This window comes from Mesoplodon bidens, assembly GCF_964165515.1.
Source record: "Mesoplodon bidens genome assembly, chromosome: 6".
Taxonomy (NCBI): Eukaryota; Metazoa; Chordata; class Mammalia; order Artiodactyla; family Ziphiidae; genus Mesoplodon; species Mesoplodon bidens.
Genome location: NC_138162.1, coordinates 105,445,517 through 105,467,205, shown reverse-complemented (window position 1 = coordinate 105,467,205; position 21,689 = coordinate 105,445,517). Strand labels below are relative to the sequence as shown.

The window sequence follows — 21,689 nt, the reverse complement described above, 5'->3', positions numbered from 1 at the left end:
ACCAGACCTCCCCATCAGCAGAAATACCTGCTCAACCATAAAGACAGACATACTCCCAGCACCAACAAGATAACTCCTTAAAAGATAACATTCCTTCTTGATCTTGTAAGGGGCCATGGTGACGCTTAGATATGGATTGTGTAAATTATCAATAATATGCCATTTAACGTACAGCCCTCTGTCTCAAAAAACTTACACAACTGTGCTTTGACTTCTAACTGGCTCAAGAGTTTTCAGAGCTTTCTGAGATGCTCTTCCCCGGTTATAATCCTCAATGTGGCTAGAATAAAAATTTCCATTTCTTTCTTAGATTGACTGATTAATTTTTTGCCGACAAAAGGGATATGCAAGCAATTACTGGATTTGGTCCAAGAGGATCTCACGGCAACAGAAGAAATGGCAGGTGGGAGTAACAAAGCATTGGCTTTGGAACTGATCACACTTGGATTTTGCCATTTAGTGGCTTTATTATTTTGTACATTATCTGTTCTGAGACTCTGTCCGCTCGAAAACAAAATTTAATAATATATATTTCAAAGGGCTGTTGGAGGATTAAAGAGCCCATCTTTGCAAAGTACTCAGTGAGAACTTGATGGTAGGTAACATTATTTTATAGACAGAAAAATATTACTTTGCCTATTTCATTTAACATAATCCCTAAGATTTTAATTCAGAAAAAAACAAAGAGTAATCATAATTATTAAGATAGAATAAAATAATAATCTTACCTGGCATTTTTCACAGCATTCCCCTACCGCACATTGAAAATTTGCTTTGATTTTACATGTTTTTGCATCACAGCAAACATTGGTACATTCCTAAGAAATACCAGAAACAAATGCAAATGCAAGATTACCTTTTGGTCTCATTTTGGCACAATTCATAATACAATTTATTCATCACACAGACCTTTCTTTGATACAGTTTGAAAATGATTTGGGGGAAAATTTTTAAAAAAAGTTTAACGTTAGAAATACTGAGTTTATCTGAATTCTACTTACATCATTTTTTAATTTGAATATCTTTTCTAGTTCCCCCAATCTCCCATAGTAATACTAAACATGGTCTAATTTTGGTGAAATAGGAGAGAAAACAAAAGAAAGGGACAGTTTTTGAAAATCAAATTCCTCTAAATTGTTACAGAACATAATTAGTTCAGCTCATCAATTTTGTATCTATCCAGCAGTAAACTTAATCTCAGGAGCATGTACTGAAAATCTAAGAATACAGTTCTTTATTCAAGTTTGACATTTAATTCAGCTCTCTGTAAAGCAGTATACTTTGTCTTCTTCTCCCCACCTTGCTTCTGAGAAATTAGGCATCTGCACAGGCTTTGGGGAAACTCCTACTTTGGGAACCTCAGAGTGAGATATTTACAGTTACCAACTCTTAGGGTTAAAACTCTTGCCCTTATTCAAACAAACATCCTCTGGGAAAGATTCCTTTTTCTCACAGAAGGGATACATGTGTAATCCTATTTTGAAGTTACTGAAAGGCCGACCCCCTGAGAGCTTGGCCTGGTAGTGGCATTAGGTGTTAATAAGATGGGAGCAAAGGTCCCATTCAGAATCCTGGCTGCCCTGTCAAGAGGATGGGACCAAGCCAGGCACTTCGAATGGTAAAAAGTCCTGAGTCCCAAAGTTGGCCTGACAAACGTCTACAAACACACATTTACAAAGTTACAAGAAGTGTGATTTTTTTAGTGAAGCGCACATTCTTTGATAGTTTATCTCTCAGCAGTTGAAAGACAAAGTAGATCATTTTAGAAAGAACTTGATGGTACCTCGGGGGTCCCACAGTCACAGTCTTCTCCCATTTCTATCAACTGGTTCCCACAGATCGGGGTGGATATGATATCTGTAGGCAGCGGAACGTTAAAGAGGCAATTGGATAATTTATCTTCCAAGAATTTTTCATAGCTGACACGGCTGCAGGAACTGAAGTCCGTAGGTATATAGAAGCTGTAAAGGTAAGGAAAAAGAAAATGGAATACAGTCACGCTGAGCAGATAGGGAGAAATATCAGACACTGGGTGTCATACACTCAAAACGTGACCCAAAAGATCAAAGGGAATACACTCACCAGCTGCTAAATCACGAGCTCTTATTTTTGCGCCTGAATTAGCCCACCCGGGCAGGTATAAACACCTCCAGCTTAATGAACAAGGCAGGTATGGTCACATCTTAAAATAGAACATCCAGGCTGCTGTTTAATAAACTAAAAATCCTTCTAATTTATCCAGATAAGTTCATTCAGCCTTCGATCATTTTGGTTTTGAAGTCCTAAAGGCACTAAAATTATATTTATTTACAGGTTTAAGAATTCATTTTCCTTCAGAGGGATTTCTATTGACAGCCTCTCTTCATTCCACAAATAACAATGAGGTTAAAAAAGCAGTAGCCGGGCTTCCCTGGTGGTGCAGTGGTTGAGAGTCCGCCTGCCGATGCAGGGGACACGGGTTCGTGCCCCGGTCCAGGAAGATCACACATGCTGCGGAGCGGCTGGGCCTGTGAGCCATGGCCGCTGAGCCTGCGCATCCGGAGCCTGTGCTCCGCAACGGGAGAGGCCACAACAGTGAGAGGCCCGCATACCACGAAAAAAAAAAAAAAAAAAGCAGTAGACAAGGGGGGTGGGGGGGAGGGAAGGAATGGAAGTTTGGGATTAGCAGAGGCAAACTATTACATATAGAATGGATAAACAACAAGGTCCTACTGTATAGCACAGGGAACTATATTCAATACCCTGTGATAAACCATAATGGAAAAGAATATGAAAAAGAATATATATGTCTACCTATCTGAGTCACTTTGCTGTACAGAAGAAATTAACACAACATTGTAAATCAACTATACTTAAAATTTTTAAAAAAATTTTAAAATGCAGTAATATATGTGAGAGATAGCATAAGATATGTAACTGGCATGCAGCCATATGCTATTTTGTGGAAGGGCATGGGAGACTAACCCTAGCTTGAATGAGCTGGGAGAGGGAAATACAAAAAGAGGAAATGAACACATAAAAGGGATTGTGGGGTTCTTAAAAATAAAATTCCAGGGCAGTTTTGCCTAAGGTGTGGCAGGAAAGTGTAACCTCTTTTCAGAGACTCTCATCATCTTCCTGTGAGAACATTCTTCTCTTTTAAAAAAATTTTTATTAGCGTATAGTTGCTTTACAATGTTGTTAGTTTCGCATATACGGCAAAGCGAATCAGTTATACATATACATAAATCCACTCTTTTTTAGATTATTTCCCCATATAGGCCATTACAGAGTATTTAATAGAGTTCCTTGTGTGATACAGTAGGTCCTTATTATCTATTTTGTATCTAGTAGTGTGTATATGTCAATCCCAGTCTCCCAATTTATCTGCTCCCCCTTTACACCCTGGTAACCATTAGTTTGTTTTCTACATCTGTAACTCTATTTCTGTTTTGTAGCTAAGTTCATCTGTACCCTTTTTTTAGATTCCACATATAAGTGTTATCATATATTTGTCTTTCTCTGACTTAGTTCACTCTGTATGACAATCTCTAGGTCCATCCATGTTGCTGCAAATGGCATTATTTCATTCTTTCTTATGGCTGAGTAATATTCCTTTGTATATATGTACCACATCTTCTTTATCCATTCCTCTTGATGGACATTTAAGTTGCTTCCATGTCCTGGCTATTGTAAATAATGCTGCAATAAACATTGGGGTTGCATGTATCTTTTCGAATTATGGTTTTCTCTGGATATATGCCCAGGAGTGGAATTATATGGTAACTCTATTTTTAGTTTTTTAAGGAACCTCCATACTGTTCTCCATTGTGGCTGCACCAATTTACATTCCCACCAACAGGGTAGGTGTGTTCCCTTTTCTCCACACCCTCTCCAGCATTTATTGTTTGTAGATTTTTTGATCATGGCCATTCTGACCCATGTGAGTTGATACCTCATTGTAGTTTTGATTTGCATTTCTCTAATAATTAATGATGTTGAGCATCTTTTCATGTGCTTTTTAGTCATCTGTATGTCTTCTTTGGAAGAATGTCTATTTAGATCTTCTCATTTTTTGATTGTTTTTTTTTTTGATATTGAGCCGCATGAGCTGTTTGTATAATTTTGGAGATTAATCCCTTGTCGGTTGCTTTGTTTGCAAATATTTTCTCCCATTCTGAGGGTTGTCTTTTGTTTTGTTTATGGTCTCCTTTGCTGTGCAAAACCTTTTAAGTTTAATTAGGTCCCATTTGTTTATTTTTGTTTTTATTTTCATTACTCTAGGAGGTGGATTGAAAAAGACCTTGCTGTGGTTTATGTTAAAGTGTGTTCTGCCTATGTTTTCCTCTAAGAGTTTTATAGTATCCAGCCTTACCTTTAGGTCTTTAATCCATTTTGAGTTTACTTTTGTGTATGGTGTTAGGAAGTGTTCTAATTTCATTCTTCTTTAATTACATTTTTCTTCTAAAACTTCTCCATTACCACCAATCTGAATTCACATGGGCCCAGCCGCTCCACAGCATGTGGGATCTTCCCGGACCGGGGCACGAACCCATGTCCCCTGCATCGGCAGGCAGACTCTCAACCACTGCACCACCAGGGAAGCCCCATTCTTCTTTAATTACATTTTTCTTCTAAAACTTCTCCATTACCACCACCCAATCTGAATTCACTGAAAATGTGATACATGCTAATGATTTTATGAACCCAGATCTTGTGTAGCTAAGATGAGGATAAAGTGACACATCACCCCAACAGCAAAGAGACAGTATGTTTAAACTATGTCTCAGTTAATGAAAAACATTACACATAGATGAGGTACAAGGTAGTTTGGTAGAGGTGCACATCCATGATTTTGTCCTGATACTGCTATTTAATAATTTGCAAGTTTGAACATGTCACTGAAGATGACAGCCCAGAGTGAATCCAAAACACAGATAAATAGCATCTTCCCAGAAAGGCTCACCTTAGTGCTCTGTCCATCACACATACTGTAGAAGGGCACTTGCAAGCATAGGTGTCATGAAACATTCCGAAGTTATGGCCCATTTCATGAGCCATGGTCCCTGCAACGCTGAGCATGTTGTGACTGTAGTCCTGAGGATGAGAATAGGGAGACAGATCCTCTGGTTTGCAAACTGAATTATCACTCAGGACATAATTAAGTATTTTTACTGTAGTCAAGTGTGGAGTAGAGAGTCTGATTTTAGCTTCAGTCTCCTCACCTTACCCATCTCTTCCCCTCTCTCCTGCTTCTCACCCTGACTTTCTCTGCCCTTTTGTCTCTCTGTCTCTGTACCTCTTGCTGTCTCTCCCCCCAACACACACACCCCTTTGGTACTGAATCCCCATCACAAGGCATACAGCCTACTCTCTGTTCTTGTCAATGGGTCCCTATAATGAAAATTTTTGTTATTTCCTGCCATGATGGATAATGACAACCTTTTTTTCAACAATAATAATAAGCTAGAATTTTAAAAAACTGATGCCAATAACACCCACCCACAGAAAACTGATTCCCTTATGCACTTCATTTCAAAGAACAAAATAGAGAAGTCCATCAGGCACAGTACAAGGCTGGCAAACAAGGAACACTTATGTGAGACAGGAAGTTAATACCTACCACTCACAATATTGTTTCATCCTGTTGAGGTGAACCTGGTAACCTTACTATCTATTAAGATGGAGTGTCTTCAGTGGGGACAAAAACCAAACAATTTAAGAAAAAAAGAAATGTGTTTAAATAGACACTTTCCAGATTGCCTTATTTGAGGTTCCTTCAAATTTAGGGTACCTTCCTTTAAATAATTATTTTCATAACTTACATGGTTTTTTCTACTAGAATTACCTCCATCCTCTCTTCCCCATAAATCCAATCCAAGCTTTGAGGTTCATCTTAATGCAACTTTTCCTGACCACATTACTCTTCATCAACAATCCTCTCCTCTGGATTCCTACTGCAGTTTTAAGTCTATTGGGTTGGCCAAAAAGTTTGTTCAGGTTTTTTCCATAACATCTTAGGGATGTTACTATCATATATTATTAACTATTGCTTTAAGTAGGCTAGTTTCTCTTCCAATCTTATGGTAGGTACTTTCAAGTTTTAAAATACATATTTTACTCCCTCTGTTTATGATAGGAAGCCTATCATAAACCCAGACTCATAAGATATATTGGAGAGAAGTAGCAACAACCTATAGGAGAACTGATGCCCTGTTACAGATAGGGCATGGGTTTAACACACACACACACACACACACACACACACACACACACACACACACACACACACACACACACACACACACACACACACACACACACACACACACACACACACACACACACACACACACACACACACACACACACACACACACACACACACACACACCCCCCCCCCCCCCCCCCTACAAAAACCTCTACTCCTAAGAGAGAGGGCAGACAAAAATCCTGAGCCTAGGATCCTATATTGATATCAATTGAGGTTTTCTGCCATTGCAGGAGGGCCAGGAAACTCTCTTCCAGGAATGATCTGCAAAAGTCAGAAAGTAGAGTTTTGCTGCCATTGAAAGGATGCAGGATCACTGAGAAAGCCTAAGTGCTGAGACCCAGGGCCTGATGAAAACTGAAATTAGACAAAGTCAGATGAGAATTCCCTGACCCCTGTTTCCCATCACCAGATAATAGGAAGCTGGACAGAGCATCACACCCAAACTTATTGTAGTCAGATTCACAATTTTCTAGAACCAATCTTAGAGCTGAGGCCACAAGGCAACAAAGCTGAAATCTAAGGAAAGACAGGCTGGCACCTAGTGGGAGAGATGGACGTGAACTTCTGTTACCTGGGGCAGACACTACCAGATGCCAGTAATAACTCATACAAAACATTAAAAACTGATGCGAAGTGCGAGTACCATCGACATATATCCACTACCAAATGTAAAATTGTCACCTAGTGGGAAGCAGCAGCATAGCACACGGAGATCAGCTTGGTGCTTTGCGATGACCTAGAGGGGTGGGATAGGGAGGGTGAGAGGGAGGCTCAAGAGGGAGGGCATATGGGGATGTATGTGTGCATGTGGCTGATTCACTTTGTTGTGTGACAGAGGCTAGTGGAGTATTGTGAAGCAGTTATACTCCAATAAAGATCTATTTAAAAAATGTGGTGGAAACACCAAAAAAAACCCCGCAAAAAACGGATAAATGTTGATTGTGGAATAGCAAGAGAATATGCAAAATGTGAGGAATTCAGACATAAGAGAAATTCCCACCTATTCACAGATTTTTCTCCACATGACGTCACTAAGTGAGAGTTCTGGGAAATCCTCCATCATGGTATTGACCTGGGGGAGCAGAACAGCAGTAGCAAAGGCATGAAACTCCTTCACGATCCTTCTCCCTTATCCCTGTAATGGAGCAAACATGACCAGCACCAGGGTGAGCTAAGTGCCTCACTTGGATTACTCTAGTCCTAGCCCTAACTAAGGTCTTCAACTTCTGAGAGAAGGGCAACAAATCTTGTCACCCTTAAGGCACTGGTGAAGTCTCAGTGCAACTGTGAAAAAGAAAAAGAAAGGGAAAAAAAGAAACCCAAACCAAAAAAACCTCTACCACTGGAGGGGAGTGGCAGAGGGGGCAGGAATGCCTGCTGGGTTGACGTCACTAGAGGTCTCCACCGTCTGGCAGTGGGTCAGGGTCACTAGAAGGACCCATGCCAGAAACTAAGAGATGCAGGACTTGCCTAAGACTGAGCTTAATGGGAACAAAAGGAAATGCCCTCCTCCCACCAAAAGTCCAACAATCACCCAGTAACAAGTAACAACAACCGATTGATGGGAGATGGATAACAGCTTAAAGAGACTCCCTGTGAGGTGCAGTAAAGCCCTAAAGACGAGTGTGGAACACACAGTGAGAAAACCTCTGGCAAACCATCCTTCATTCTAAACACAGAATGATGTGAAAGGAATTTAACATCTGTGTTGCACTGAGGATGGCCACAGTAACCAGAAAATCCCGAACCCAGCTCAACTCCTGCTAGATTGATTCAGATCCGCACACTGAAGTCCTAAAAGAAGGAAAGAAGTGGCCAAAAAAAAGAAAAAATTTATTTACCTCAGACTATCGCCTTTCACGAGATGCCTAACTTTCAACTAAAAGTAATAAGGCATCCAAAAAAAAAAACCAAGAAAAAACAATACCCTGCCGATCAACAGAACCAGACTCAGATTATTAGTGCTATCGGGGAGGCACTTTAAAATAACTATGATTAATATGTTAAAAGCTCCAGTGGAAAAGATGAATATCATATAAGACTGGATGAAAAATTTCAGCAGAGAATTGGACACCATAAGAGAGAATCAAGTGGAAACACTAGAATTGAAAAAGATAGTAACAGAGATGAATAATGCCTTCCATAGGCTTAACAGTAGATCTGGAATAGCTGAGGAAAGAATCAGTGGATTTAATATTTCAACAGAAATTACCCAAATGGTAACACGAATTGAAAAAAATGATAAAAAGGAAAAACCAAACAAAATGAAACAAACAATGGACATACAAGTTTTGTGGGGTAATATAGAATGATCATACATGTATGTTCAATTACTTATATGTAATTGAAACCCCAGAAAGTAAAAAGGATGAGAATGGAAGAGAAGAAATATTTGAAGACATAATGGCCTAAAATTTTCCAAAATTAATCACAAATACCAAGCCTCAGGACAAAGGAACACTAAGTAGGATAAATTACCTCTCCCCACAAAAACCCCTTAGTTATAACATAATTATAATTATAATCAAATTGAAGAAATTAAGGACAAAGGAAAAATCTTAAAATCAGAAAAAAAAAAACCCACACACATTAGAGAGGAACAAAGATAAAGTTTACAGCAGATTTCCCATTAGGAACTCCAGCAGACAGTGAAATCACTAAAAGTGCTGAAAGAAAAACACTGTCCACCCAGAATTGTAAACCCAGTGGAATATATATACAAAAATGAAAGAGAGATATGGTCATCTTCTTAAAAAAATGGAAAGAATTAATGGACAGGAGACTTGTATTATAAGAAATATTTTTTAAAAATTCTTATGGAAGAAAAAATATATTATGCCAGAGAGAAATATTCTCTCCGCAAAGAAATGAAGAATGTTGGGAATGTAACCAAAATAAGCACCAGTAAAGACAAGATAAATGGAAAACTAATTTTTTCTCATTTTAAATTGCACAGCAAGATAACTTTGAAAGAAAAATTAGTTACAATGTATATTGTATTTATAGTATATGCGAAGTTAAACATTTGATAAAAATAGCACAAAGGATGGAAGGGAGTAATTAGAGGTGTTCCCTTGTAAAGTCCTTATACTATATGTGAACCAGTTAATATCATTTCAAGGTAAAACATACAAGCAGAGATGTACAATAACCCCCAGGGTAACCATTAAAAAGAAACAAATCAATAAAAAGCTAATAATGGAGATAAATGAAATTTTTTTTATATACTCAATCCTAAAAAGGCAGAAAAAATAGAAGAGATGGCATAGGAAACATCTAGCAAAATGAAAGATTTTAATCCAACAATATCAATAATGATATTACATATAAATTATTTAAACATACCAAATAAAAGACAGAGGTTGTCAGATTAGACAAAACATAAAATCCAAGTATATACTGTCTAGCAGAAACCTTCTTTAAATGTAAAGAAATACATATGCTAAAAATAAAAGTAAGGAAGAGGTTGTATCAAGTACACTATAGCCACAAAGTATTGGAGTGATTATACTGAATTTGGACAAAGTAGACTTCAGAATAGGAATGTTTCAGGGAAACAGAGAGACATAATATGATAAATGGATCAGTTCTCCAACAAGACATGACAACTCTGTGTATTCACTTTACAAAAGAGCTTCAAAATACATGAAGTGAAACTTATAGAATTGAAAGAAGAAACAGACACATCTACAGTTCTGCTTGGATACTTAAACACTCTCTCCATAAACGATTCAAAAGAACTGAACAACACTATAAGTCAACTTGACATAATTGACAATTACAGAACCCTCCAACAGCAGCAGGACACATCCTTTTTGAAGTTCATATGGGGTAATGACCAAGAACAAACCTCAAAAAAATTTAAAACATCAAAATTCTACAAAGTATATTCCCAGACTATTATGAACTACATTGTGTCCTGCCCGCTAATTCATATGTTGAAGCCCTAACTCCTAATGTGACTCTATTTGGAGATAGAATCTTCAAAGGGATAATTATGTTAGATGAGGTCATAAGGGTGGGGCCCTAATACAATAAGACTGATGTCCTTATGAGAAGAGGAAGAGACAACAGGGATGAGTGTGCACAGAAAAACGGCCACATGAGGACACAGCAAAAAGGTGGTCATCATCAAGCCAAGGAGACAAGCCTCAGATACCTTGTCACCTAAAGCTACTGACACCTTGATCTTGGATTTCCGGCCTCCAGAACTGTGAGAGAATAAATTTCTATTGTTTAAACCACACAGGTGATAGTATTTTGTTATGGCAGCCCTAACAAATGAATACACAGACCATGACAGAATAACAGAATTAAACTAAAAAGTCAATAATGAAAATTATTACAATACACATCTAAATAATACATGAGTCAAAAAGAAATTAAGAGGACTTGCCTGGTGGTGCAGTGATTAAGAATCCGCCTGCCAATTCAGGGGACACGGGTTCGATCCCTGGTCTAGGAAGATCCCACATGCTGTGGAGCAACTAAGCCCATGTGCCACAACTACTGAGCCCGCGTGTCACAACTACTGAAGCCCGTGCGCCTAGGGCCTGTGCTCTGCAACAGAGATAAGCCACTGCAATGAGAAGCCCACACACCACAATGAAGAGTAGCCCCTGCTCGCTGCAACTATAGAAAGCCTGCGTGCAGCAACAGAGACCCAACACAGCCAAAAATAAATAAATAAACGAGTAAATAAATAAATTTATTAAAAAGATTAGCAAATATTTTTAACTTAATGAAAATGAAAACACATGTATCCAAAAAACTTGGATGCTGCTAGAGTAGTGCATAGTGGGAAATTTATAGCATTAAATGATTATATGTGAAAAGAAGAAAACCCTCAAATTCACAATCTAAAATTCTCCCTTAAGTAACTAGAAAAAGTAACAAATTAAATGCAGAGAATGCAGAAAAAATCAATAATCAAGACAAGAGCGGAAATCAATGAAATTGAAACTAGGAAAGCCTCAGTAAAGCAAAAACTGTTTCCTTGAGATCAATAAAATTGATATACCTTTGGCCAGACTGATCATGGGGAAAAAAACCCCACAAATTACTAATATCATGAATGATAGAGGGAAAATCACTACAAATCCTACAGATATTAAAAGGATAGTAAAGGAATATCATTGACAAATATATGCCAACTTAAATGAAGTGGACAACTTTCCTTGAAGACACAAACTACCAAGGCTCACTCAAGAAGAGATAAATAACCTGAGAAGTCCAAGATCTATTGAGGAAATGGAAAATGTAGTTTAACAATTTTCCACAAAAAAATGCCAGACCCATATGGTTTTACTGGTGAATTACACCAAACATTTCAGGAAGGAATAATAGTAATTTTACTCAAATATTCCAGAAAACCGAAGAGTTGGGAGCACATCATTTTATGTGGCCAGCTTTACCCTGATATTTGTTCTAATAACAAAACCTGAAAAACACATTACAGGATAAGATAACTACAGACTAATGTCCCTCATGAATATAGATGCAAAAATCCTCTACATATGTTACCATGTTGACTCCAGCAATATATACAAATAATACATTATGACCATGTTGGGTTTACACTGGATATGCAAGATTGTTTCAACATTAGAAATTCAGTCACTGTTTTTTACCATGCCAAAGAACCAAAGGAGAAAAACTACATGACCTTCTCAATAGATGCAGCAGAACAGCATTTGACAGGCTTGAGCTGTAGAACCAACAGTTTAAACAAACCTGAACAATGCCAACAGAATGATATGGAGAGCACATTGTAGACATGAAAGCAAGGCCCACAGTTGTTCCAGAAAATTCACTTGCCCTGCAAAAAAGAGAGATTGATAAAGCTTGTGACTCTAAGTATATATTTTCTATAGACAATTCATCCAGAACCCTAACTAATTAACAGAGAAACTCACATCGCGAATCATCACTCAAATATTTCCTTCAGTGAGTTTGCAGAAGGCATTTTTTTAAATCTGATGGTTTTCATACCACCTAAATCCAAGCATCTGGGAGTAATCACTTTAATATTTTATATCTCTTACTCATGATTCTTATATTTTTCATTGTGGAATTCATCTCTTGTCAGGAAATAAAGGGGGATTTTTTTCTAACAAATGTTTTGCTTTATATATACACATATGTATGTATAAATTTATATAAATATATAAATTAAGATCAAACATGTTTCGCTTTAATTTATATTCTCATGTATTTTCATATATGTTTACTTTTATTTTAGCACTGTTTTAGCTGTAGCTTGATTTAAGTTTGGGCTCATTCTATAAGTATTTGTGTTATTGAAGCATTTATGCATTTGCAATATTTGTCCTATTGGAGAGACATTTGAACCACTGGCATTTATTTACATAGATAAGATATTTGGTCTTTAGTAATTTTAATTTCTATTTTGGTTTTGTTTCATTTTTTCTTTCAATTTTTAATAATTCCATGTGCTTTTATTGTTATTATTATTCTGTTATTATTGTCTGTTAAGAATCTGACCCTGGGGCTTCCCTGGTGGCGCAGTGGTTGGGAGTCTGCCTGCTGATGCTGGGGACACGGGTTCGAGCCCTGGTCTGGGAGGATCCCACATGTGGCGGAGCAACTAGGCCCGTGAGCCACAACTACTGAGCCTGCACATCTGGAGCCTGTGCTCTGCAACAAGAGAGGCCGCGATAGTGAGAGGCCCATGCACCGCGATGAAGAGTGGACCCCGCTTGCCGCAACTAGAGAAAGCCCTCACACCGAAATGAAGACCCAACACAACAAAAATAAATTAAAAAAGAATCTGACCCTGGTTTGCATCTAGAAATTTGCAAGTATGCATCATTTTTAAAATTCCCTTAGTAGGTGCCTTTACATAAAAAGTTGAACCTATATTTTCCCACTTACCAACATGAAGAATGGCAAGTACACATTTTGCCACATGAAAAACGAGGAAATGAGAGAACTTCCTGCCACTTCCCATCCCCTATGGAGATTTCAATATCTGTTATTCTGTAATGATATTTGGTATCATACATGATATTTTAAAGATTTATGGCATTTATATTCTCTTTTAAAATTATACTGTAAAATTATTTATACTTAAGTCTACATTTTTGTGGATTTAATTCTTACTACTAGCTCATTTATAAAAAATAAAATCTTCCTCCATTATGGGATTAACTATTTCAGTTTCTCTTTTCAGTGGATAGAGTATATTTGGACTCTAAGATTCATACTTGGTTATGCCCAGGTATAGGTATATTTTGTTCATTTGTCAGGTAAATGGTAAGGCTTTCAATTTACACATGAAAGAACAATTATTTCCTTCCACCCTTATCTTTTTAGTTCTTTTATCCTGTTTATTCTGGTCTATTCAGGAAATCTACTCTTGATATTGGATTACTATTTTTTATCTATACATCTGTCATCTTGTCTATAATTTATACTTCTCTACCCTATTACTTCACAATACTGGATTCAACTACCATTTTAGCTTTGTCCTGGGACCAGTCTGGTAAGAGTTGAATTCCCTTACTACTCACTACCTTCGAGACCCTGGAAAATCACCAAACCACTCCCCCAAATGAGCTATGTCTTGTGGTGGGCCCCTGCGTCTGGAACTCATCTTTCCAAATTAAGGAACTGTGGCAGCTAGTTAACCCAATGAGCCAGCCTTGTGGTATTCATATCCTGTGTAGCACCTTCCCTAAAACTGGATACGTCTATGACTTGTTCTTGACCAACAGAATACACCAGAAGTGATGTGTGATTTCTAAGACTGAGTCATAACAAGCCTTGAAGTTTTCTCCTGGGCCTCTTAGAATGCTTCTGGGGAAAGCTAGTCACCTTGTTAAGATATCCAGAAACCTGAGACTGCCATATTGGAGCAGGTCCAAGTTAGCCACATGAAAAGCTGTATATGCAAAGAGATGATCAACCAGCACCCCAGGCAAGGCACTAGACATATAAATGAAAAAGACTTATTTTAAGTCTGGAAGTTGCGGGCCGATGCATCATGCAGTCATAGATAACCAGCACAGAATATTAATTAATTCTGACAGGACCTAGTCCACTTATTTCCCATGACACCCACTGTTTTCTTAGGTAGTGAAACTCAAGTAATTTTAAGTCACTCTTTGTTGCACTCTGATTCCAGCTGCAAACCATCCAGCAGAACTGTCTTGAGGCATATGCTTAGCAGTCTTGTATCATTTATAGCTGTTGGATTTATTTCCCCTATTTTTTAAATTAGTCACTAATTAGTCATTTCGTCAGGATGGTAGAAGTATGGGATTAGAATATCACATTCAATTTTCCTTCAGTCCTAGAAGTTTGTCCTGATTGGTGCGTAAAGCTAATCCATTCTATTAAAACATTGAATCTAAATCCCTCTTGCCATTATCTAAACCCGCCTTTCCTTTCTGTTATACACAATCAAAACAAACAAGCTTGTTATGAATCATTGCTCACTTACTAGCCTCTCTCTTAAAAAAAAACAAAAAAAGAAAAAGAAATAGTTGGAACAAAAGTAAGAGCACATGCAACATAAGATCCAAATGAATACTTTTTAAACTTTTAACGCTCTATGTGTAAACCTGTAACCTGAGATACCATTTGCTTTGCCAAGGCTTTGAAAAGTGTCTATGGCAAATACCACAGAACATACAAAGGGCAAAGTCTATACATACGTGATTAACTGAGCAACATCATGACGCTTTCTTCTTAGGAGGACACCCTCCCTCCATTTAGCAAAACTTTCCAAGGTGAGGCTTGCATTGGGGGATATCTTTATCTTATCCTTGTCATTCCAGATTTCCATCCCGATTAAGGCAACATGAGTATTGAGCTTTTTATAAAGCTGTTTGAAAGAGAATAAATGGCAATGTAACAACTCATAATGGTGTTATTATCTTTTAATATTTTCAGTGTACTTTAGATTTTGAAACTTATTTACAACAGCACTGTAAAAACCTTCTTTCCAAACATACTTGTGAAATGGAAGTTGCCATCTCTTTTGGCAGACACTAGCATCCCCATTTGTAGGCAAGACAGACACCCTTAGATATTTCAGGTCTATAATCTCCCTTTTTTGGGACAAAGGGTCTATTGAAACAAACTTTTCCTGCTTGCAACCTCAAAAAATATTATAATTTCCTGCTAGTAGTTCATGACTGTGACTTTACTATAAATATATTTCCTCAAATGCTATGTAACTTCCTCAGAGTCATAATTTTTCAGAATTAGCAAGCTTGACTCAGTGCTGAGTTGGACATCAGAAAAGGAACAGGCTACATGAAAAAGTCCTGCATATGTGAGTTACAATAAAGTAAGGGACCTCTAATACTTGAAACTGGACTGAACCAAATAATCTACAATGCATATAGAGTAACCTTTAGAAATAACTAGTTAAGCTTATGAGACAATACACTTACTCTAAAGATGAAAACTTAAATTACTACTATAGTTTATAAAACTGCACAGTGTTGGTCAAAGAGTACAAGCTTCCAGTTATAAGATGAGTAAGTTCTGGGGATCTAATGTACAACATGGTGATTAAAGTTAATAATACTGTATTCTATGCTTCAAAATTGCTAAGAGAGTAGATCTTTAATGTTCTCATCACAAAAAATAAATGGAATCATGTGACGGGATGGAGGTGTTAGCCAGCCTATTAGGTGAGCGAACCTAATCATTTTGCAATATATATCAGATCAACACAATGAACACCTTAAATTTGCCCAATGTAATATGCCAATTATATCTCAATAAAGCTGGGGAAAAAAAACTACACAGTTACAGGCTTTCTCCTGGGGCAACTTTCTGCTGAGAAACCTGAGGAGATATTTTTTCAAAACAAACAAGAAAAGTGTTGAGGAATGCAATTATCACCAAAAGCAAAGTAAACATCTAATCAGATTAAAATCTTGCCTTTGATTTTTTCCCAACTTCCTTATTCCTCTCTTTTATTTTACTCACCTGACAAAACTCCAATCCCGGTTAAAACAAACTCTTCCTTCTGTCTCTCCTCCATCAAGCCCCGAACACAGACAGGGGAGAACAAATGATGTTGGCTGCTTTCACCTAGAAGCCATGACCACTAACCTCAAGTGGTCTGAACCACCCTCCAGCAAACCTGCTGCATTTCCAAAACCCGTTCACTCTCACAACCTTCTATACATGTTTTCATGCTTGCTCTTCTTTCTCAAAAATTCTGCCACTTTCTTTGAAAGCCTCACTTTGAGCAGATGTCCCTGCTGCCAAATTCATCGAAGAGCATATAGATGCAACCAGAAGAGAATCTCCACAAACTCCCACCCCGGCCACCCACTGGTCAACACCTGTTCAAACAACCTGTGCTTCCCCTTCCTCACTATATGAATGAACTGTGAGCCCAAGGCCAACTTCTCCGTGCATGCACTGGACCTGACATCTCTCCCCAGATCAAAGAGATTCCTCCAACAATTATTCCATCTTTTTTTGCATTGTTAGTGTTTAGCCTTTCATGCAATGGTTCTCATCAGCATAAAAAGGATGCCTCATCGTGGCGGGACCGGAATTTCTCTTTATGATTCTTCCTCCAATGACTATGCCCCATTTCTCTGCTTCCATTTATAACAAAACTTCTTTATTTGCTGTCTCTAATTCCACTTCTTTCATTGTCTCCTGGACTCCCTGGAATCATGCTTTTACACTCCACAGAAACTTGCTTCATCCAGGAGGCCAATAACTTCTACTTTGTTAAATCCAGTGGCCAGTCCCTGGTCCTCAGAAGCATCTCACATCATTGATCGTGTCGTCCTTTGATAGATTTTTGTTTCAAGTAGCTTCTAGAATAACAACTTCTCCTGGATTTCCTCCTATCTCACTGCCTAATCCTTGGTCTCACCTCCACTCTCACCTCCTCCCCTCTTACTCCTCCTTAGAGAAGTACTTCGAGTATATATCTTTGTGTCATTTTCCTACTTATCTACACCCATTCCCTTGGTGATTTTACAAACATTTTCTGCAAAGGTACAGGTAGAAAATATTTTAGGCTTTGAGGCCATGGGTCTTCGTTGCAATTACTCACCACCTTGGGCATTGTAGCAGGAAAGCAACCATAAACAATGTAAACAAATGGGCATGACTGTGTTTGAATAAAACTTTATTTTATAAAAAGGCAACAGGCCAGAGTTGGTCCACAGGCTACAGTTTGCTAACCTGTGTCTTATGCCATCTATATGGGCTAAAAACATAAATTTATATCTATGGACCTGGACCTGCCATCTCTTGCCCTGAACTTCAATCTTGTATCTCCAGCATTTCCACCTAGAAATTTTTATATGAAGAGATATCTCAAAGTTGCTGTGTCCAAAATGGAAATCCTAACCTTTCCTCTGATAGATTTCCAATATCCCCCACCACTGTTCCTCATCCTTGAAGTTGCTTAGGTCAAAACCCTTGGTGTCACCTTACTCCACTCTTTTTCTTATGCTTCTCATCTTCCACCCACCTCATAAACCCAGTTGACTCTATCCAGACATCAGATCTTCTCAGTAGGTCTCCCATCACTGCCTTTCCTCAAGCCACCATCTTCTCTTGCCCTGAATTATGACACGATTCCCCTACCTGGTCTTGTTTCTGCCCTTGCTTTCCTTTAGTTTATTTTCAACAGCATGGCCAACGTAATCTTTTAAGAACACAGATCTGAACATGTCACACCTCAGCTCAGGCTTTCCAATGTCTTCCTCATTCATTAAGAATAACAAAGTGCTAAATACCATATGTTATCACTTATATGTGGAATCTAAAATATGACATAAATGAACCTATCCACGAAACAGAAACAGACTCATACACATAGAGAACAGACTTGTGGTTGCCAAGGGAGAGGGGGGTGGGAGAGGGAAGGATTTGGAGTTTGAGATTAGCAGATGAAAACTATTATATATAATATGGATAAACAACAAGATCGTACTTATAGCACAGGGAACTACACTCAGTATCCTGTGATAAACTATAATGGAAAAGAATATGAAAAAGAATGTATAAATATATATATGTATATAACTGAATCACTTTGCTGTACAGCAGAAATTAACATAACATTGTAAATCAACTATACTTCAATAAAAAAGAAAGAATAACAAAGTCCTTATGCAGACCCACAGGGCCTTCAGGTTCTGGCCACTGCTACCTTTAGATGTCATCTCCCACCCTAGCCCTGGCTTATTACAACCAGCCACAATGGCCTTCCCCTTATTCCTCAAACAAGGCAATCTAGGTTCTGCCCTCAGGTCCTTTGCTCTGCCTAGGGTCAGGCTTCTCTCCCTTCCTTCAAGTCTCTACTCAAATGTTACCCTATTAGAAATGACTTCCCTGTCTAACACAGTACCCAAGATATCTCAATCTTTCTCCTCTCTCTCTCTCTCCCTTTCTCTCTCTCTTTTTAAAAACTCTGCTTTATTTTTCTTTATAGCACTTATCACCATCTTACATACTCTTTATTTGACTTCTTTGTTTGCCTCCTTGAACAAGGATGCTAACTTCCTGAAGGGAAGAATAACTCCTTGAAAAAAAGGATATTTGTCAGTTTTGTCCCCCATTTTATTTCTGTAATCTAGAAAAGTACCTGACACAAAGTAGGTGCTCAATAAATATGGCCAGTTCTTGGGGCTCCTTAAGAGGAGTCAGCATACTCTTTGTGGTGAGAAGATGAGATATGACCTTGGTCACTGTATCCACCTTCGTTTTATTTCTATCCTCAGAGGATTTGCAGGACTACAAGTGACTCAGCCATTTCAACTGAGTAGGTAACCATATGTTCAACTAATAGGAAACTAACAAGATTTAAATAGAAAGGATATAAAAATCATTTTTTAAAAGTTTTTAGAAATTAGATAATAAAATCATGTTTAAAGAACCGAATCAACAGTCGTACAATGGAAATAGGCTTGGAAATCTAACCAATCTAAGTTGAAATCTTCTCTCTAACATTTCCTAACCTTGTGATTTTAGGCAAGTTATTTTGCATCTTAGAAACTAATTTCTTAGCTATAAATTATGTTTAATAATATGTTAGCATTGTTCAAGGATTAAATGAGATTAGGTATTGAAAGCTGCTACTGTACCAGAGCTTGGCTTATTTTGTTTTTAGGTTGGTTGGTTGGTTGGTTGGCTCTCCGTTTTCTTCCTTAGACTGGTTTTCTATTGGGATTTGTATGTCAGCATTTTCTTACTGGGTTTTAGAAAAGCAAAAACCATGAAACAAAACCACCTCCTATACCTTCATGGACCTGAGAATAGTGTGGTGAGTATGTATACTTCTCTATCATGTAATATTAATATTCAATTAAGTTGCCAAAGTTGTGGTCACCCTTCAAGAGCCAGTAAGCAGTATTAGTCTTAGGACTATTGGCTTTTCTTCCCTGCTTCATGAGCATTCATAGAAACACCCAAAGACACCGCCTAGCAAATTGTTAAAATTACACTTAATAAAATATATCATACCATGTTGATGTAATTGACCATCTCAAACACCCGCTTTCTTATTTCCTCTTGATCTTGACTGTACTTTTTAAACTACAGACAAAATATAGACATTGATAGAAATGAATATAAACGGAAGGTAAAAAAAAGCAATTTCACTTTATTTTACTTATTATAATTAATGATCAGTTATAAAAGTTAACAGTTAAACATTAAAAACAAAGCACTTCCTTATTTCTCTACCTAAATTAAAGCAGTTTGGGAGAAGAGATGATGTTTTGTCCCCTGAAGTACTAGCTCAGTGTAAAGCTCTAAGGAGCTATTGCAGACATATTTTCAGTTAAATATCATGGTTTCCTAAGCTGAGGAGCACTAGTGCAAGGAATAGTCTACTTATTTCAAAAAATATGAGCAGTAGGTGAATTTAGTATAATAAGAGAGGTCAAAATTTTAGGGTCTGAACTAACTTACTCATATTATCATAACACAAAAATTTTCCTTTTGAGAGCACACATGTGGACTTCAGGTTTAGAATAATCAATATATAAAATGCATTCTTATAAAAGAAGATTAACAATGAATATTACCAAAAAAATCACCTTTTTCAGAAAATTCTATCCATTAGTTTTTTTTTTTTATTTACCACTCCCTGATGAGCATAAACTTTAATTTACCAATGATTTAACTACTTAACAGAAGACAAAGTGACAAAGGAATTTAATTGGAAAATAAGTTTGGGGCTCTTAAGACAATGAGAAAGGAGCATTATAGTGCAAAAAAATCAGTTTATGCATATCATATTAGGTGTACATTCCTTAAAAGGTAAGATCATATCAATCTAATTATTATGTCATATTTCCTAGGTTCATAACAATTTGTAAAAAAGAATAGATCATGCTCATTATTTTTAAAAACTTATCCATTATTTAATATCCTGCATAATAAATTTATGTAGTATAGCATTTTAAAATACACATTTATCTGATATAATTACCTCACCATTATCCAGGACCAAAAAATATTCTATGTATTTATTTTGTTCCCACGCCTTCTGGTCTTTGGATTTCTATAATAAACATAAAAAAGAAGATTACTAAGACAACATCTTTCTCTGCAAGAATCATTCTTAAATTTTAAATGAGTAATTTTGTAAGAGTTGGTTGGTCTGGGAATGAAGGAAGACAATATTACCATTTTGACTCTAACTAACCATCCAGAATCATCTATAGACAAGGCTCAGAATGTCAGAGGTAGAAGAGACATTGGTGATATTCTAGTCTAGCCCCTTCATTTTTACCAAAGAGTGTAAAGGATTACACGACTGAGTGCTAAAAATAAAACCAAAGTCTTCATATTTTTTGAACGGTGGACTTTCTCCGCTAGCCTGCTGTGAAACAGAGGCATGTTAACTTCAGCATGCTCCTAGGGTTTTGTTCGGTTTTGGTTGCCTTTTATTCCTATCCCAGTGAATACACCCTCCTTTACCAATGGTGCAAAGCCCAGAGCCACCACGGCACCCAGCCTGTCCTTTTCTTCTCAGACAGTGCTTGATCTCCTTCCCACATTCCAAGCCTTCCTATTTTCAGTTTCTTTCTCTCCACAAAATGAAACAAAAGCAAAAAACATGTTTCACAGTAGATTTTTTACTGATCTGGGTTCTTGAACTCTTTAATCAGTAGAAATTGATACGAGGCCAGATGAGAAATTCAGACAAGGGTTAGATGCATGAAGTAGGTAGCTACTTGTAACAGTCTGGCCTCTAAGGGCAAAGGCTGGAGATATACATTTGTTGGTAATTAGTGCAGAGTTCCTATTTAAATAAGACATAGCACCGGATGAGATTACCTAGGAAGAATGTGTAGATAAAGTAAAGAATGGGACCCAGTATTGAATTACATGAGGCCTCTAATATTTAGTGGTCCATCAGAGGCGGGATAACAGTGAGAGGAACTGAGAAGAAGTAGCAAAACCAAACAGT

General features: G+C 37.5%; 1 protein-coding gene across 7 annotated transcripts in view; it reads right to left on the bottom strand.

Moving 5' to 3' along the window:
* Positions 1-21,689, bottom strand: part of ADAM28 (ADAM metallopeptidase domain 28) — a 59,629-nt gene that overhangs the window by 19,987 nt on the left and 17,953 nt on the right. For all 7 annotated transcript variants that reach the window (XM_081236483.1, XM_081236480.1, XM_081236481.1 and 4 more), the window contains 7 exons: positions 20,706-20,777; positions 19,733-19,804; positions 14,932-15,101; positions 11,987-12,071; positions 4,946-5,076; positions 1,784-1,961; positions 729-818 (listed from right to left, as the gene is read on the bottom strand). In XM_081236483.1, the coding sequence (XP_081092609.1) occupies positions 729-818; positions 1,784-1,961; positions 4,946-5,076; positions 11,987-12,071; positions 14,932-15,101; positions 19,733-19,804; positions 20,706-20,777 (798 nt within the window). The remainder of the gene's footprint in view (positions 1-728; positions 819-1,783; positions 1,962-4,945; positions 5,077-11,986; positions 12,072-14,931; positions 15,102-19,732; positions 19,805-20,705; positions 20,778-21,689) is intronic.